This window comes from Chrysochloris asiatica, unplaced genomic scaffold (genome assembly GCF_000296735.1).
Source record: "Chrysochloris asiatica unplaced genomic scaffold, ChrAsi1.0 scaffold00020, whole genome shotgun sequence".
In the NCBI taxonomy this organism is placed as follows: Eukaryota; Metazoa; Chordata; class Mammalia; order Afrosoricida; family Chrysochloridae; genus Chrysochloris; species Chrysochloris asiatica.
This window is the reverse complement of record NW_006408538.1, coordinates 16,482,830-16,501,555: the sequence shown is the minus strand read 5'-3', so window position 1 is coordinate 16,501,555 and position 18,726 is coordinate 16,482,830. Positions and strand designations below refer to the sequence as shown.

Here is an 18,726-nt window from a genome sequence, read left to right as displayed (position 1 = left end):
ACCACTTGCCTTGATGTTTCCTGGGCAAGCATGTTGCTTGTTCTTGTAGTAACAGTCGGTCTGCCTATGTTGTTTTATGTTTTTCCTGTAGGTCTTTCTTTCAAGAAGTATCTTCTGTTCTTCTAGGCCACTCCAGGTTGGTCTGCTTGTCCTTTCAAGTGGGAATTTACCATTTCTGGAGATCTGGATGTGTTTCAGGCTTCTACCTATGCTGTTGGATCTTTTGGCAGCCCATGACACTTTCAATATTCTCCTCTAACACCATAACTCAAATACATCAATTCTTCTATGGTCTTCCTTATTCACTGTTCAGCTTTCGCATGCATATGAGGTTACTGAAAATATCATGGCTTGGGTCAGGCACATCTTAATCTTCAAGCTGACATCTTTGCTCTTCAACACTTTCAAAAGGTTTTGTGCAGCAGATTTGCCTAATGCAATACGTTGTTTGATTTCTTGACTGCTGCTTCCCTAAGTGCTGATTGTGGTTCAAACAAAATGAAGTCTTTGACAACTTCAGTCTTTTTCTTCAGTTATCATGAGGTTATTTATTAGTCTGGTGTGAGGATTTTACTTTTCTTTACAATTTTTGTACAATCCATACTGAAGGATACTGAAGTTGATCTTCATCAGTTAAATTCACATTATTTTCATTTCCAGCAAGCAAAGTTGTATCATCTGCATATTGTAGGTGGTTAATGAGTCTTCCTCCCATCCTGATGCCATTGTCTTCTTATAATCAGGTTCTCAGATTATTTGCTCAGTATACGGGTTGAGTAAGTACAGTGAAAGAATACAACTCTGATGCACACCTTTCCTGACTGACTTAAAACATTCATTATCCCCTTGTTCTGTTCAAATAACTTCCTGGTGGTCTATGTAAAGGTTCCTCATGAGTACAATGAAGTGTTCTGGAATACCCATTCTTCACAATGTTATCCATAGTTTGTTAAGATCCACACAGTCAAATGCTTTTGCATAATCAGTAAAGCACAAGTAAACATCTTTCTGGTATCCTCTGTTTTCAGCCAAGATCCATCAGACATCAGCAGTGATATTCCGCATTCCATGTTCTCTTCTGGCACTGTAAGCCAAGCACTGGACTGCTGATCACAAGACTGGTGGTTCAAACCCATCAGACGCTTCTTGCAAACCCTATATAGAGGGTCACTATGAGTTGGAACCACTTCAGCAGCACTTAACAGCAACAACATCCCCTCTTCTGAATCCTTCTTCAGTTTTTGGCAGTTCATTGTCTATGCAATCGTTTTTAAATTATTTTCAGCAAAATTGTACTTGCATGTGATATAATGATATTGTTTGATGATTTCAGCATTCTATTGGGTCACCTATTTTCCTGGCGTTGTTTTAACTGATGATATGGAGCTTTTCCATTGTCTCCTTCCACAGATGTAGTCAATTTGATTTCTATGTATTCCATTTAGTGAGGTCCATGTGTATAGGCATCTCTTATGCTGTCTAAAGAAGGTATTTGACATGAACAAATCATTGATTTTGTCGAATTCTATCATGTGTTCTCCAGCATCATTTCTTATCACCAAGGCCATATTTTCCAACTACTGATCATTCCTCTTTGCTCCCAACCATTGCATTTCTAATCACCGGTAATAATCAATACCTTGATTGCATGTTTGATCAATTTCAGATTGAAGACGTTGGTAAAATTCTTCTATTTCATCTTTACTGGCTTTAGTGGTTGGTGCGTAAATTTGAATAATAGTGGTATTAACTGGGCTTCCCTATAGGCACATGGATATTATCCTATCACATACAGCATTGTACCTCATGACTGATCTAGATATTTTCTTTTTGACAATGAATGCAACAATTCAATTTGTCATTCCCGGCATAGTAAACCATGTGGGTGTCAGATTCAGAATGGCCAATACCAGTCCATTTCAGCTCATCAATGCCTAAGATATTGATGTTTATGCATTCCATTTCATTTTTGACTATTTCTAATTTTCATAGATTCATACTTCATACATTCCATGTTCCAATTATTGATGGATGCTTACAGCTTTTTGTCTTCATTTTGAGTTGTGCCCCATCAGCAAATGAAATCTCGTGGGCTTTAATTCATTCACGTCATCACGGTCACCTCTGCTTTGAGGAGGCAGTTCTTTCCCAGTTGCATTTTGAGTGCCTTCCAATCTGAGGGGCTCATTTTCTAGCACTATATCTGACAGTGGTTCTCTGCTTATCATAAGGTTTTCAGTAACTAAATATTCAGAAGTAGTTTGTCACACCTTCCTAGTCTGTGTTTATCTGGAAGCTCATCCGACTCCTGTCCACCATGGGTGATCCTGCTGGTATTTAAAATACTGGTGGCATAGCTTCCAGAATCACAGCAACCCACACGCCACCACAGTATGACAAACTGACAGATGTGTGGGGAAACAACAACATTTGTAACATATTTAAATACATATATAGAAATATCTTCTGTCAAACCTATACATATATGTCTTTGGGTATAGTTTGATTGACTTTCCCATCCCTGTTCAATGTGAGCAGCTATATATTCACTTGCACATTATTGTGATCATTGTTTTTGCACGACTATATGTAATAGTATTGACCTTTGTTGCTGTTAACTCTAGTGCGCCTCCCAGTGATTTCCTTTGCTTGGATCATTTTGTGCTGACCTCACCCTTATTGTACATTGCCTTTCCCTTCACCCAAGTTAATATGTGTCTAGGACTTCTGGGTGGCGCTGTGGATTAACACTGGATTGCAAACCACCAGGTTGACAGTTCAAACCCACCAGCACTCCTTGGAAACCCTGTACAGGGTCACTGTGAGTTGGAACTGACTCAGAGGCACTTAACAACAGCAACCCACTGTTGGTGTGGTGCTATAGAATAACCCTGGACTGTGAACCATCAGGTCGGCTCTTCAAACCCACCAGCAGTTCCTCGGAAACTCTGTACAAAGTTGCTATGAGTCAAAATCAACTCAACAGTATCTAACAACATCAACCCTCTAGTTAGAGATTTACTTTCCTTCTCCTCAAAACCAATAATCAAACTGACTTCCATCGAGTGAATTCTGACTCATAGAGACCCTGTATAGGGCATCTGAGGCTGTAAACCTTGAAGGGAGCAGAAAGTCTCATTTTCCTCTTGCAGAGCAGCTGATGTTTAATTTTTCCTACTTGTCTAGTTTGTCTTTTGTTGTTTATGTGTTTTTAGTTACGTTGGATAATGTATCTACACCATGTGTTATGACCCTTAGGCTTGCCCCAATATTTTTTCCTTTGATGATCTTTTTAGTTGTAGATTTTATTACCATTAATCTTATTACTTAAATTTGATGAAGAATGAGAGAAAACAGACCCACTTAAAGTTTTGTGTTTTTTTATTCAATTATGACTTGTAAGTAAGTACCATATTATTCTAACATAAGTTTGCGGAATTGGCTTAACTGGTTATATTTGCCATAACAAGTAAAGGGATTTACATTTTTTCCTGTTTTTGGTGTATATGAAGCTGTAATGTGATAACATGCTAGGGTAAGTAAAAAGATACTGCCACTGGAGTTCCAGTTCATACCTGCACAGTCTTATTCTAAACAAGTCATGTTTAAACTCATCTCTGGGGCTGGTGGATGGTGGCAGACAAGTTTTCTCAGTAACAAACTGTCTTAGTCTCCTTAGGGTGACTTCCAAAATATAAAGGTCCAGTCAAGACAGTGACTTCTGAGGGAAGTCTAGTTAAATTTGAGGCAGAGAGATCAGCTCAGAAGGTTATGGCAACGGAGTTTTGGAATTTCAAAGGGATTATTGTGACAGATTTTTTTGAAGGACACAGGATAGTCATTGGCTTATAGGAAGAAGTTTTAACAAGTTGTGCTGAGGAATTTTTTTCCATCACAACAGTGCACCTGTTCATTGAGGATAGCAAGGGCTTGTCCTAGGAGAATTTCATTGGGAAACCTGACTCCATCTACTCTTCAGCCCTAATCTTTCCTCTTCAAACTTTTTTTTTTGTTCCCCAAACTCAAAGAATATGTCTAAGGAATATAATTTAAGTCCTTGAGGATGCCCAAACTGCCATTTTTATATGATGTAGATCGAAGAGCACAGAATTCTTCAGGGGAGAGTTAAAGAGATGAAAACGCTACTTTTAGAACTGTAAAGACCTAGATGGAGGCTATGTCAAGAAACAGCTTCACATTTTGACTTTTTAGCTTAAAAGAAGTTGCTATGATTTTGTAGTCATACTTTTTTTAAGTTTTTGTGAATTATGTGATAATTAACATGGGAGAACATTAGCTTTACGTTCGTCCTATCGTATATTGTTTCATTGCCATGGTTACAGTCCCCTCCATGCATCATCAGACAACCAGAGGGCACACCCCGCAAGCCTTCTCCCTGGCCATCAGCACACAGACCCTCTCCCTTCCTGAGTCCAGAGTTCCCAGCTGCTCTGTCTCTCCACGTCATTGTCTCTGCCTCCATCTCTGTTATCACTACTTCTCTGGATAGGTTCCCACACTCTACTCTTCTCCCTTGATGGTCCCAGGGACGTCCGTTCCTAGATTACAAAATCAACTACTCCCCTCCTTTTGTTACAAAACATCTACCTTTATATTTCCAACACTCACAGTCAGTCCTGATAACAGTTGTTCACTGTCAAACCACAAGAGTCTTATCCCCATCTCCTTTCATCAGCCCCGTCCAGACAGGTTGGAAAACATACAGTAGAGATTCTACTGGAACCTTCTGGAACTAAGCTCCCTCTTGAAAGCTTGTAAGTCAGTCACTTCTTGCCTTTGTAGCCCCCCCTCCCCATTTTAGGTAGCCAATGTTTAAGTTGCTCATCCCTGTCAAGCCTGTGTACCAAGAAGGTGGGGATGATCCTCGCTATAAAGATTTGTTCCCTTTTTTTAGCTACTACATCCATAAGTATAGGTCAAGTTCATCATATTATAGCAGATTATTCTTTTTACCTCTTCTTTCTTCTTCTAGTCGAGTTCTGATCATCTAGCCATTGAAGCCAGGTCAAGTGGGTACTATCTGCAAGTATGGGTGTTCTTGTGCATCTCCCCTCACTTCATATCAGCTGGATGCTTCAGTCTTCACTCTAGTCCTCTGTGGTTATGTCTCTGTCTGTGGGCCCAGGAGTTACCAGGTCTTGCACATTGCTAGCCATCCAGGTCTCAACCCGGGTTCAATGTCATCGGACTTAGCTCACAACTTCATTGCTGTTTTTCCCCCACTTTCCCTTATCAGTGACTGACGTCACCAGCAAGATCACATGCCTTGTAGCCATACTTTCTGACTCTCCCTCATATTTATGGACTATTTCTCCTTTTCCATTAAGTGTTTCCAAGACAACATATTGTTGAGAAAAATCATAATCATGTTAGATTTGTAGTCTGCCCATCTTTTCTGAATCTCAAACAGCAAAAAACACTTCCTTGTCTTCTCCTTTGCTATGGCTGTATCTCTTTCTCTGTCTTCCCTAAAATTCAGAATAGTTTGGTGTTCACTATTTTATATTTGTAATTTTCCTTACACACAATAAAGCATTATGCTTTACATCACAAAGCAGAGCCGTTTCCCCTGGTTAAAAAATCAGTTTTGATACTTTTATTTTAACCGGATCACATTTTGCTAGCCTAAACTGAAGGCAGGTCTGTTTACTTGGTTGCTATAGATCTAATCATACTAAGAAAAAATTGAAAGGCAAATAAAATACTTGTTTAGAAAGGTATTTATTTTTTATATTTTATGGAAATCGGGTCACATGTTTTTAATCACACGAGCTTTATCCTGAGCTGTGAGGATTTAGCTGAATTACTCCCTTTTATGTCTCTGAGTGTCTTTCTTGACTAAATGCCAAATCTGAGCCCTTGAAGCATGTCAGTGTTAGTGTGCATATGGAATGAAGAGCAGTCTTAATAGTTCCTAAGAATTTTTGACATGACAGAATGAAAACAGTAATTGTAGTTTTTCAAATTCAGCAAAGCTTTTGAAGTAGGACAAAGTTACCCTGCCAAAAATCTGCCATACATGCAAAAATTCTTTGAAGATGTTGTTTTCAAAAAGGCTGGGAAGATTTGAAAAGCAAATAAAGCAAGCCTCTCTGTCGCCCCTTTCCTCCTGCCCCATACACTATGTGACAGTATTTAATGTAAAAATAATTTACTTCTGAGGAGGCGGATGGGAATCAGAGTTGGTTGTTTGGATTGATTAGAGGTGCCCTGTTTCCCTGAAGGAAGAAACTTCTTCAGTTAAAAAACAAAACAAAACTTCTGTTAAAGCCCTGGTAGGTGGTAGATTGAGGTAGCTGCTAACCACAAGGTTGGCGAGTCAAACCCACCAGCTGCTGTGCAGGAGAAAGATGCTGCTGCCTGCTCCCTAAAGACCGACAATCTCAGAAACCCTAGGAGCAGCTGTATTCTGCCCTGTAGGGTCATTGTGAGGTGGAATTGACTTGATTGCAGTGGGTTGTTTGTTGGTTTAGCAAAACTTGCCAGCTAACATTTTTCTTCCTTATTCTTGCTCTTTGATCTTTGCACATTGCACTTTGATATGCTTTGAAAGGATGCCAAGAAATAATGACATTTCTAAGCTAGGATGGCAAGACTTCATCTCATACTTTGGACATGTTCTCAAGAGGGACCAGTCCCCGGGGAAGGACAGCATGCTTGGTAAAATGGAGGGACAGCTAAAAAGAGGAAACCCCCCCCCCCAGATGAATTACCACAGTGACTGTACAACAGTGACTCACATGTAACAGTTATAAGGCTGGCTAGGACTAGGCAGTATTCCATTCTGTTGTGCAATATGTCAGAACCTACTTGATGGCAGCTAACAACAACAATGTAATGTGTTGTTACTATTATTGATGCCCTCAAGTTGGCCCTCATGGTGACCCCATGTGCAGTGGATAAAATACTGCCCAATTCTATACCAATCCCCATGATCAGTTGCAGTGTAGACCATTGTGCTCTATAGGGTTTTTATTGGCTGGTGTTTGAAAGTGGGTTGCCAGGCCTTTCTTCCTAGTCCCCGTTAGTCTGAAACCTGTTCACATCATGTTGTTGTTGTTAAGTGCTGTGGAGTCAGTTCTGACTCAGTGACCCTGCATAGGGTTTCTGAGGAGAAACTGGTGGGTTTGAACCACCAGCCTTGTGGTTAGCAGGCCAGTGATTGTCTTACAGTACCACTCTAGGAATACCTTCCGCAGCATAAACCTGACAGATAGGTTTTGACTGTACATGAAATAGATTGGGAATCAAAACCCAAGTCTCTCATATTGTTGTTACTGTTACGTGCTATGAAGTCGGTTCTGACTCATAGTGACCCTGTATAGGGTTTACGAGGGGCGGCTGGTGAGTTTGAACTGCTGACTGTGTGGTTCAAACTGACTTTGAGGTCAAGTGCTTATTCTATGACGCCACACCAGGACCATTTTGTATATGTATATTTTTAGTTAAAAATGTTGAATGGGTAGCATGGTTACATGGTGCAAAACTTAAATTAAAGGTACAAAGGCTATGCAATGAAGAGTTTCCTTCCTAGTGTTATCCACCGATCGTCCTGTGAAAACAAGCGTTAGCAGTTTCCTTGTACCCCTCCAGAGACTTTATCAAGGCTCATCCAAATACATATATGAGGGGCATCCAAAAGTCCATGGACACATGAAATATAAAGATCATGGAATTTTTCCATTAACTTTTTGTTTGAAGCCCCTTTGTATGTATATATTTGTGTATATATATATATATATATTTTTTTTTTTTTTCCTTTTCCTCTGCCTTTTACATAACCAATATGCATATTGTTGGATTCTTTTTATAAAACTTAAGATATAATCATTCCATATCAGAAACCTATCATATCAATCTTGTGTATGGCTTATTTCTTACTCACAGTAGTCCCATTTATTTAATTAGTCCCATGTTATTGGATATTTAGTCAGTTATCAGTTTTTTTATTACTCGTGTCATGCTGTAGGATCAGCACTGGACTGCTGTCCACATGTTGGCAGTTCAGCCCCACCAGCCACTCCTCAGAAACCCTATGTAAGATTGCTATGAGTCAAAACTGACTTGATGGCGCTTGACAACAACAGTATGTTATTGGACATTTAGTCAGTTGTCAGTTTTTATTACTCCAAACAATACCTCAGTTAAAATCTTGTTCACAGTATTTATGATGGGTATCAGTTTGTTGTTGGACTCATAGTTACTCTGTACAGGGTTTTAAAAATCTTTATGGGAGTAGAAAGCCTCATTTTTTTTTCCTGAAGAGCAGCTAGTGGTCTTGAACTTCTGACCTTGTGTTTCACAGCCCATTGCTTATCTTGTGAAGCCACCTCCAGGAGATAAATTACTAGAAGTGTATATATTTTCATTTTTATTTTCTTAAGATATATTTTCAGGCAAACAAAAATGTGATTACCCTTCACATGCAATTTTAGAACCTACTTTTGTTTTCCAGCACTGTGAACATTTTTCTATGTCAACAAATTTACTTCTGCATTTTTAATTACTGTATAATAGTCCTAGACAGCTAACCACAAGGCCAATGGTTCAAACCCACTAGGCAATCCTTGAAAATCCTATAAAAAGGGATGCTGTGAGTCAGAACTGACTCGACAGCACTTAAGAATAACATAATAATACATCATATAGATAAATTACAGTTTACAACAATTTCCCTTTCACTGGTATTTAAGTTGTTTCCTTTTGTTGTTTTGTTGTTAACATAAAAGTCCCTCAATGAAAAAATTTGTTTCATCAGCTAATTTGGTTGTAAAGCTGGATTCATAGTGGTTTCTTTAGGATGATTAATAGAAATGGAATTCCTTGGGCAAAGGGTTTGGGTCCATGAAGCCTTTTTTATAAAATACTGTCAAATGACTTTGAAAGATGTACCAGTTTGCACCTCCCTTGTTGGTCTATGAGTGGAATACTGTTGGTAACTTTTAGAAACAGTGAAATAAGACCTGAAAGGGGCCAACACAGTTAATGTCTTTGTCAATGACAGCTGTCAACCTTTAGCTTTTCCTGTTAGAGTGATCATAAACTAGCATTGGGAGAAGTGCAGTGTGACTTTGGAAATAAATACTGTGTTTTCTAGGGGGACTGCATTGAATATTCATTTTGAAATTAAAAGAAAAATTTGGATAATGTTATTTTTCCCCCCAAATGTTTTATTGTGGATCATGTGTTAGTTTACATGGAAGAACATTAACTTTACGTTCATCCTATTGTATATCATTTCATTGCCATGGTTACAATCCCCTCCATGCATCATCAGACAACCAAAGGTGTACCCTGCAAGCCTGCAGCACACAGTCCCTCTACCTCTCTGGGGCTGGAGTCCCCAGCCGCTCCATCTTTCCGTGTTATCTTCTCTGTTTCCATCTCTGGCGTCACTGCTTCTCTGCATGGGGTCTCACACTCTGGATCTTCTCCCTTGATGTTTCCAGGGACCTTGGCTCCTGGACTGCAATCACTCCCCTCCTTTTGCCTCAAAACGTCTACCTTTACATTTCCAACCTTCTCAGTCAGTCCTGATAACAATTATTCACCATTGTCCACAAGGGACCTATCCTCATTTCCTGTCATTAGTCCCGCCCAGACAGATTAGATACTGCTCAGTGGAGCTTCTACCTTCCTCCAAGCCCCCTGGATTTAAGCTCCCTCTTGAAAGCTTGTAAGCTAGTCACTTCTTGCCTTTGAAGCACCCCTATTTTGGGTAGCCAGTATACAAGTTGCCCATCCCTGTCTACTCTGTGTATGGAGGGGGTGGGAATGATCCTCGCAGTAAAGATTTGTTCCTTCTTTTGAGCTACTGCATCCATAGGTGTAGGTCACGTTCATCAAATTGTATCAGATTACTGTTTTTTTCCTCTTCTTTCTTCTAGTTGAGCTCTGATCATCCAGTCATTGAAACCAGGTTGAGTGGGAATTATCTGCAAGTGTGGATGTTCTTATACATATGCCCTCTCTTCTTATCAGCTGGACGCTTCACTCTCCACTCTAGTCCTCTGTGGCTATGTCACTGACTCTAGGCCCAAGAGTCTCCAGGTCTTGCCACACTGCTGGCCAACCAGGTCTCTACTTGGGTCCACAGGAGTCTATTGAACATTGTAGGGCTTAGCTCACCGCTTCATTGCTGTTTTTCCCTCACTTCCCCTTATTGGTGACCCATGTGGTCACCAATCAGAGAGCATGTCTGCTCGTGTATTCCCCTTGAGTCTTAGTCTTGGAAGGGAGTTTGCCCTGAGGAGACCTGACCACTTGCCTTGATGTGTCCTGGGCGAGCAACTTGCTTGTTCTTGTAGTAATCAATTGGACTGCCATTATTGTTTTGTATTTTCCCTGTCGGTCTTTCTTTCAAGAAGTATCTTCTGTCCTAGTCACTCCAGGCTGGTCTGCCTAACCTTCAAATGGAAATTTCCCACCTCAGAAGATTCTGGATGCGGTTCAGGATTCTACCTATCCTCTTATGTAATACAGAGGCTCCTCAGGAAGCCTTCTTCTCTGGGCATGTTGTAGTCCCATTTTAGGTATTCCAATCAGTTATAGGCAGAAGACGCATTTCTATGGTGATATTTCTGGCTATTCCTTTCTCTCCCCTTCAAGTGTCTTATTTTATAATGGTATGCCAGGGAAATTAAAATTCAAAAGACAGCCAAGCATCTTAACATTATTTTCCCCCTTTTGCCCATTCCAACCATGTCTCAATCCCTGTATCCCAGAGCACTCTTGTTCCGAGGTTGTGCATACATTATTATTTAACTCTGTCCCACTTAGCCCATGCAAATCTGCCTAATTTGTTTACCATTTATCTTCTTCTTCCATTCCTTTCCCCATTCTTGTGTATTGCCCCCCTCCCTAGCACCCAAACTATCCTGTGTCTATTCCCTACTCTGTGTTCCACCTTCCCCTCCCTCCCCTCACCCCACCCCCTACATCCTGGTAACCAGCAAAGAATCCCCCTCCCCCCCTTTAGTATGGGTGCTTTTTTTTTAGTCTTTTATAGTAGTTGTGCTATGCAGTATTTCTCCTTTTGTGACTAATTCCACTCAACATAATGTCCTCAAGGTTCATCCATGTTATGTGGTAGCTTACAGCTTCCTTGTTGTTATTCAAGGTAGCATAATAACTCCATTGTGTGTATGTACCACAGTTTGTTTATCCATTCTTCCGTTGATGGGCATTTAGGCTGTCTCCATCTTTTTGCTATTGTAAATAGTGCTTCTATGAACATTGTTGTGCATATATCAACTCGTGTTATGGCTCGTATTTCTTGTGGGTAAATACCAAGTAGAGAAATTGCTGGATCATAAACTATTTCTATTTATAACCTCTGAAGAAGCGCCATATTGCTTTCCAGAGTGGTTGGACCATTTTGCATTCCCACCAACAATGTAGGAGGGTCCCAGTCTCTCCGCATCCTTGCCAGCATTTATTGTCCTCTACTTTTTTGATCTTTGCTGTTATTGCTGGTGTGAGATGATATCTCATTGTTGTTTTGATTTACATCTGAGTCCTAGTGTGGTGCTGTAGGTTAATCCTCCAGACTGCAAAGCCATTTTAACTGAAATGTCTGTGGTTCAAGCTCACCAGCCTCCTTGGAAACCCCATACAGGGTCGCTATTGGTCGGAACTGACTCGATGGCACTTAACAACAACAACAATGGCTAGTGATTGTGAACATTTCTTCATAATGTTTTTTAAAAAACTTCACTTATTACATTACAGTGGACTTTAACCATGTTTCAAAATGTAATAGCTGTCTTAGTTTAAACAATTATAAAAAAATATTTTACCTTTTTCCTTTGCAGCAATATTTCTAAGGGCAAACCCCTGGAAGCAGAGATGGCAGGGATAGAATACATGAACGATGATCCTGGAATGGTGGACGTTCTTTATGCCAAAGTCCATATGAAAGATGGCTCCAACAGGTGTGTTTCTGGAATGCTGCTTTGTTTCAAGTGAGAGGTGCCCAAAAGCATCCCTAGGTGTTCATTTAGTTTTGATTCCTTTTCTTTAGAATCTTATTAGAAAGAGTGCATCCATTTGTCTTCTTTTTAATAGTATGCTAATATCTTGAAAGAGGAATCGGTTGTAAGGAAAATGTCAGACATTTAGTGTGATAACTATTGAGTTGTTTAGATGGTGGTGGGTATTGGTAGTAATGATCTTGATTTCACAGAAATCATTGCTTCCTTCATGTTTTTCAGGGTAATAGCCGGCAGGTAGCATAACAATTTAGTTGTTTCAAAAGTAATGTAATGTCTATTTGGTAAATTCTTAGACAAAATGGAGACCACTGTAGCAACTTCATAGGATTTATGAGGATTAAAGTAATGTACATAAAATGTTAAGAACTATATGATTCCATCTTCATGAAACATGTAGAACAGACTACTCCACAGAGAGAGAAAGCAGATTGTGGTTGTTACGTGCCATTGAGTCATCTATTAAGAAATGTTCACTATTTTTTTCTGCTGTTATTACCACCCCTAGATCCATTCTAGGGAATGACAGTCTGCAGCCCAAGCTATTTCTGAGACTAACTTGTTAGCTGCTAATAGTTAATAACAGCTTTACTGAGATAAAATTGATATAACTTAAAATTCACCTGTTTAAAGTGTGGTTAGTGTATTCATAGAATTGTGTACCCATCACCACCTTCAAATTTAGAACATTTTCATTACCCCACAAAAGAAACATTTTACCTGTTACCAAGTCAGTCCCAATTTTTTCTACCATCTGTAGTCCTAGACAACCACCATCCAGAGCCATTTCTAACATGGACATCATTGTTTAGCTGACTCCAGGCCTTTGGTGAGCCAGAGGAGCCCACCTTGATTTGTGAGTTTCTGTGTGGTCTTTTCATTTGGGATAGCATAGAATATGGTTCACATTGAACCAGAAAAGCTCTAGAGAAAATCTGAATGTATAGTCAGGCCCCATATTGACTCATTTGCTATTCTAGAGGATCTCTTATAAAAGTTATCTTATCTCTTAGTACGTTGGAATTGATTCAATGATCTCTTAGTTTCATTAAATTCATTAAATTCACTAAAAGTGAATTTTAATGGGAAAGGAGGGAAAAATGTCACAGAACTCATTAGTGTTTTTTTGTTCTGGACCAGATTTTTTCCCACTGGAGACTTTAAGAGCATGTGCCTGGAAAACATATTAATAACTCTGCCCACGAGTCAGTTCTGACTCATAGTGACCCCGTGCAGGGTTCCCAAGGAACGGCGTGCTTATCTGACATCACCATACCAGAACTCTCCCCCAGTCCTTCCGTAAGGTCGGTGGTTCAGATGCTCCTTGGAAACCTCATACAGGGTCACTGTGAGTCTGAAACAACTCAATGGCACTTAGTAATAACAACAACAACAACAACAACAACAATCTGCTTTCTATCTCTGTGAGGTTGTCTGTTCTACATGTTTCATATAGATGAAATGATATAATTTGTGGTATTTAGAATCTGGCTTCTATTTTTCAAAGCTCATCCTTTCTTAGTGTGTCTCAGAACTTCATTGTTCTTTATAGCTGAATAAATGATTCATTGTATGTATGAGGGTAAGTCAAATAATATTGCTACAAAATCTTTGAAGCCTTTCATAAACAAAAATATCAAAATGTGAAGCTATATTTTTCAGCATGTTCTCCATCTAGGTGTGTACACTTCTAAAGGCAGTGTGTCCACATCTGTACCTCTTTCCCAAAGAACTCTGCGCGCTTCAATTTAAATCATGTCCAAATAGCCTCCTCAAGGAACTCAAACTGGGTTCCTTTGAAATGTTCTTTGAGTTTGGGGAACAAAAAAGAAATCTGAAGGGGCGAGATCAGGGCTGTAGTGTGGTAAGGCTTCCCAACAAGAATGCTACTCCCAAGAATAGTAGGTGCATTGTTGTGAGGCAAAAATATTCCTTGCCACAACTTTCCTGGTCTTTTTCTCAACAATTCAGTTTTCAGTTTTCTTAAAATGTCTTTTTAATAAGCCCCTACGATTCTTCTGTGTCCTTTGGGAAAACATATCAGGATTATCCTTTGAGATCCCAAGAACCAAGCACCGTAACCTTCAGAGCTGACTTCTCTGCCTTGAATTTAACTGATCCAAACAGATCCCCTTAGGAACTGCAATTTTGATTGGACTTTCATTTTTGAAGGCACTCTAATGATATTAAGTCACATGCATTACTGAGAAAACTTGTCTTCAGACATCCACTGATTGCAGGGACATGTTTAAACACATATTGTTTGGAATAAACACATATATATATATGAACTGGAGTCCTAGTAGCAATAATTTTTGATTCACGCTCGTTTATACCACATTTTGTTTATCCATTTGTTTTTTGATGGTGATCCAATTAAAAAATATTTAGCATCATGATTTTCTATTTCTTTGAAAACTTTATGCTTTTATAGGGCATCATGACTACTCAGCATGACCTTTGTTAATGTGTTACCGTTTCCTTTATGATTGTTGTTATTAAGTGCTGTTGAGTTGGTTCTGACCCATAGCAACCCTCTTTGGGGTTTCTGAGGAGCAGCTGGTGAATTTGAACCATTAACTTTGTGGTTCAAACCAACCTTGAGGTTGAGTACTTATCCTGTGGCGCCACACCAGGACTCCATTTCGTCTGTGATGGGACTTTAATTTTTACCAATGCTTGTTTAAGCCTTATTTTTGTAAATTCCAAAATCTATGCTAGCCTATAAACATACAGCTATCATGAAGCCATTTGGAAACTTTACATGAGGTTACAATGTAAATAAAATAGTTAAACGTTCCTCATCTAGGGGTACAGGTCTCTTGTAACATTCATGCGGCCTGGGCTGTGCAGTGTTGAATTTCCCTCTGGAGCATTTTAAATGTACCCACACTAATGGAAGGGTAAGTGCTCAGAAGGTGAATGCACCCTTTGTCTCCCACAGATCCAGCCTTTATACTGGGTTGTTCCTGTTTTCTAGGTTTTGTAAGTTATAATGTCTTATGACGTAGCCTCTGAATACATTAATGTACATCAACCAAGAACACTTTTGAGCCTTTCCCATTACTCTTAACTACTCTGTTTTTCCCTTTTCAGTTGTCCATTTCTCCTTCTCAAGAAGAGACATACTTAGGTTATTTCAAAAAGATTTATTAATTCCCCTTTCCAGATCTGCAGTGTCAAAGGGACTTGTTCACCTCTTTTGAATTCAGTTTTTAAACTGTTTGAATATCTCCTTTGTGTAAGGTATTTTGCAAAGCTGTGCAACTGCTGCAGAGTTGAGTAAGACTTGACCCTCTTTTCAAGGATTGTTCTATCTTTGTGTTTCTTTATGTGAAAAGACAAAAGACACTGCTTAATACAAGAGGCCTGGGGAAGAAGCCCCATGGTAATAAAAATACAAACATTTCAACTTTGTGTGATTTCATATGTGTTAAATCAAAGATTCCTTAAAGTGACTGACTGTGACGTCCCTGACCACTAGAAAGATGGCCCCTGGAAACAGAAATCTGGGTAGTGTGGCTACTATTTTTTTTCTAAGTAATCGTATTTTATTTTCCAAAATTTACAGTTATGTCAGTACAATGAGTATGTTCATGGATTAGGACACACAATTGTCTAAGATTGTATACTGACCCTTAACATCAGTTTATCATTTTATGCCTCCATTGGTCAATTCCTTTTGCCCCCATTTTTTTTTTAAGTCTTTTTTGTGAATTAAGTGATAGTTTACATGAGAGAACGTTATAGCTTTACAAATTCATCCTACTGTATTTTGTTTCGTTGCAATGATTACAATCCCCTCCATGCATCATGAAACAACCAAAGGGTATATACCTCACAAGCCTGTCCCTTGGCCATCAGCACACAGACCCTCTCTCACCTTAAGTCCAGAGTCCCCAGCTGCTCCATCTCTCCACGTTTTCGTCTCTGCCTCCGTCTCTAGCATCACTGTTTGTCTGGATAGGGTTCCACACTCTGCTCTTCTCCCTTGATGGTCCCAGGGACCTTCACTCCTGGACTGCAAAGTCAACCACTCCCCTCCTTTTGTACAAAACATCTACTTTTACATTTCTGACACTCACAGTCAGTCCTGATAGCAATTATTCACTATTGAACCACGAGAGTCTTATCCCCATCTCCATTCATCAGCCCTGTCTAAGACAGATTGGAAACCACTCAGTGGAGATTCTACCTTCCCTTGCACGCTCTGAAACTAGGCTCCCTCTTGAAAGTTTGTAAGCCAGTTACTTCTTGCTTTTGTACCCCCTGTTTTGGGTATCCAATGTGTAAGTTGCCCATCCCTGTCAACCCTGTGTACTGAGGTGGTGGGAATGATCCTCGCTGTAAAGGTTTGTCCCCTCTTTTGAGTTACTACATCCATAAGTATAGGTCAAGTTCATCAAGTTGTAGCAGATTACTCTTTTTTTTATCTCTTCTTTCTTCCTCTAGTCGAGTTCTGATCATCCAGCCATTGAAGCCAGGTCAAGTGGGTACTATATGCAAGTATGGGTGTTCTTGTGCATCTCCCCTTACTTCATATCAGCTGGATACTTCACACTCTAGTCCTCTGTGGCCATGTCCCTGTCTCTGGGCCCAGGAGTCCCCAGGTCTCACCATACTACCAACTCAGGTTGACAGGAGTCTATAGAACATGGTCAGACTTAGCTCACAACTCCCTTGCTGTTTTTCCCCCACTTCTCCTTATCGGTGACCAATGTGGTCAGCAAGACCACATGTCTGCTTGTGAATTCCCCTTGAGTCTCAGTCTTGGAAGGGGAGTGGCTACATTTTTGATGCATCTTGGGTAAGTATGACTGAGTAAAGAGCTTGTGGCAACCTTTTGCTCTATACTTGGTGAGATTTATGTATCAAACACAGTGTCTATTCTTGACTGCACTCTCAAGCCCACACTGTTGCCCTTTAGAAGAATGAGTTCCTCACACATGATTGAGAACATGAATCCCACTAATTAACTTGCTTTTTTTTTTTTTCTTGTTTCTACCTATTTTCACCTTCTCTGCCCCATTTGATTTCATTTCCTATCTGTAGAGTGCCATACATTTTCTCTCATGAGGCCAAGTCTTCTAGTTGGTAATTTATTTAGTCCTTAGAAATTTATTAAATGCCTGACATATGCCAGGCATTACACTCTGTTAGCGTAGTGGTTATGAATTGGGCTGCAAAACTTAAGGCCAGCAGTTCGAAACTACCAGCTGCTCCGCAGGAGAAAGACGAGGCGTTCTGCTCCCGTAAAGATTTACAGCCTTGGATTTACAGGGTCGCTATGGGTTGGAACCAACTCGACGGCACTTAACAACAATAGCACTAGGCTCCAAGTTGTTGTTGTTAGGTGCTGTCGAGTCAGTGCTGACTCATAGCGATCTTATGCACAGCACAACAAAACACTGCCTGATCCTGGGCCAACCTCACTAACTAACGTTGCTGTGCTTGAGCCCATTAATGCTGCCACTTGGCCAATCCATCTTCCTGGGCATCTTCCTCTTTTTCTTTGACCCTCCACCTTACCAAACATGATATCCTTCTCCAGCGACTGGTCCCTCCTGACAATATGTCCGAAGTATGAGAGATGAAGTTTGGCCATCTTGGCCTCCAAGGAGCACTCTGGCTGCACTTCCTCCAACACAGATCTGTTAACATTATGGGTAGCCCATGGCACTTAAAGTATTCTCCTCCAACACCATAACTCAAATGCATCAATTCTTCTACGGTCTTCCTTATTTACTGTCCAGCTTTCACATGCATATGAGGTTATTGTATAGAGATAAATAAAGGCAGATGCTGTCTTGTCCCATGTAGTTTCCAGACAAATGGAGAAACTAGACATTCTAAAAAACACATAAATATATCATTACAATTGCAGATTAAACAGAGAAAAATAGTGTTCTTTAGAGGAATCTTGGTATGGTGCTGTAAGATAAGCACTTGACTGGCATCTGCAAGGTTGGCAGTTCAAATCCATCAGCCATTCTGGAAAACCCTATACAGGGTCACAGTGAGTTTGAACTGACTGGATGACACTTAACAGAAACAAGATAGAAGAGAGCACTAGCTTTGATTGGAGGAGGATGGGATCAGTGAAAGCCTCTCTAAGGAAGTGATACTTGAATTGAGAATTAAAATTCTCCTCCATTCCTGGCTGCTGTTATTTTAGGGAAAAGAAAGAGCTAAGCAAGAGCCTTTAGGCAAGAAAAAGCTTAGCAAATTCCAGATATGGATAGGGACAGAATATAGAGGAGGCAGCATGACAGCAGGTTCGGTTTTGGTTTAGGATGGCATGAGATGGCCATGTAAAGAAATTAGAACGGCTTGGATTGAAGCAGTAGTTATAAGAGAAGGATTAAATACAAGCAGAGTTCATAATACTTAATTGATACATAGACAAATTACAATGAAATGCAGAAGACTAAAAACAAAGAGAAGATCTTAAAAGAGGCCACCTAAAAAGGTTGGAGAGTTATAATGATGGCAGAGTTCTCAGCAGCGACAGTGGAAGCTGGAGGACAGCACGTTTCTAAATGAGAGGAAATATCACTTGGAATTTTTACTCAGATAAAATCTTTAAAAAGCAAAAGTGAAATGAAAGCTCTTATCTCCATGAAATATCATCTGCAGTAAAGGAATTTCTAAAGGATATGTTTCAGGAAAATGAGCCCAGAGATTTGAGCTATAACAAGGAATGGTGAATAAATGT

General features: G+C 39.9%; 1 protein-coding gene across 1 annotated transcript in view; it reads left to right on the top strand.

Annotated features, from left to right (window-relative positions):
- Positions 1-18,726, top strand: part of ASCC1 (activating signal cointegrator 1 complex subunit 1) — a 178,376-nt gene that overhangs the window by 80,008 nt on the left and 79,642 nt on the right. The window contains exon 6 of the mRNA XM_006835868.1: positions 11,835-11,954. Within this exon, the coding sequence (XP_006835931.1) occupies positions 11,835-11,954 (120 nt within the window). The remainder of the gene's footprint in view (positions 1-11,834; positions 11,955-18,726) is intronic.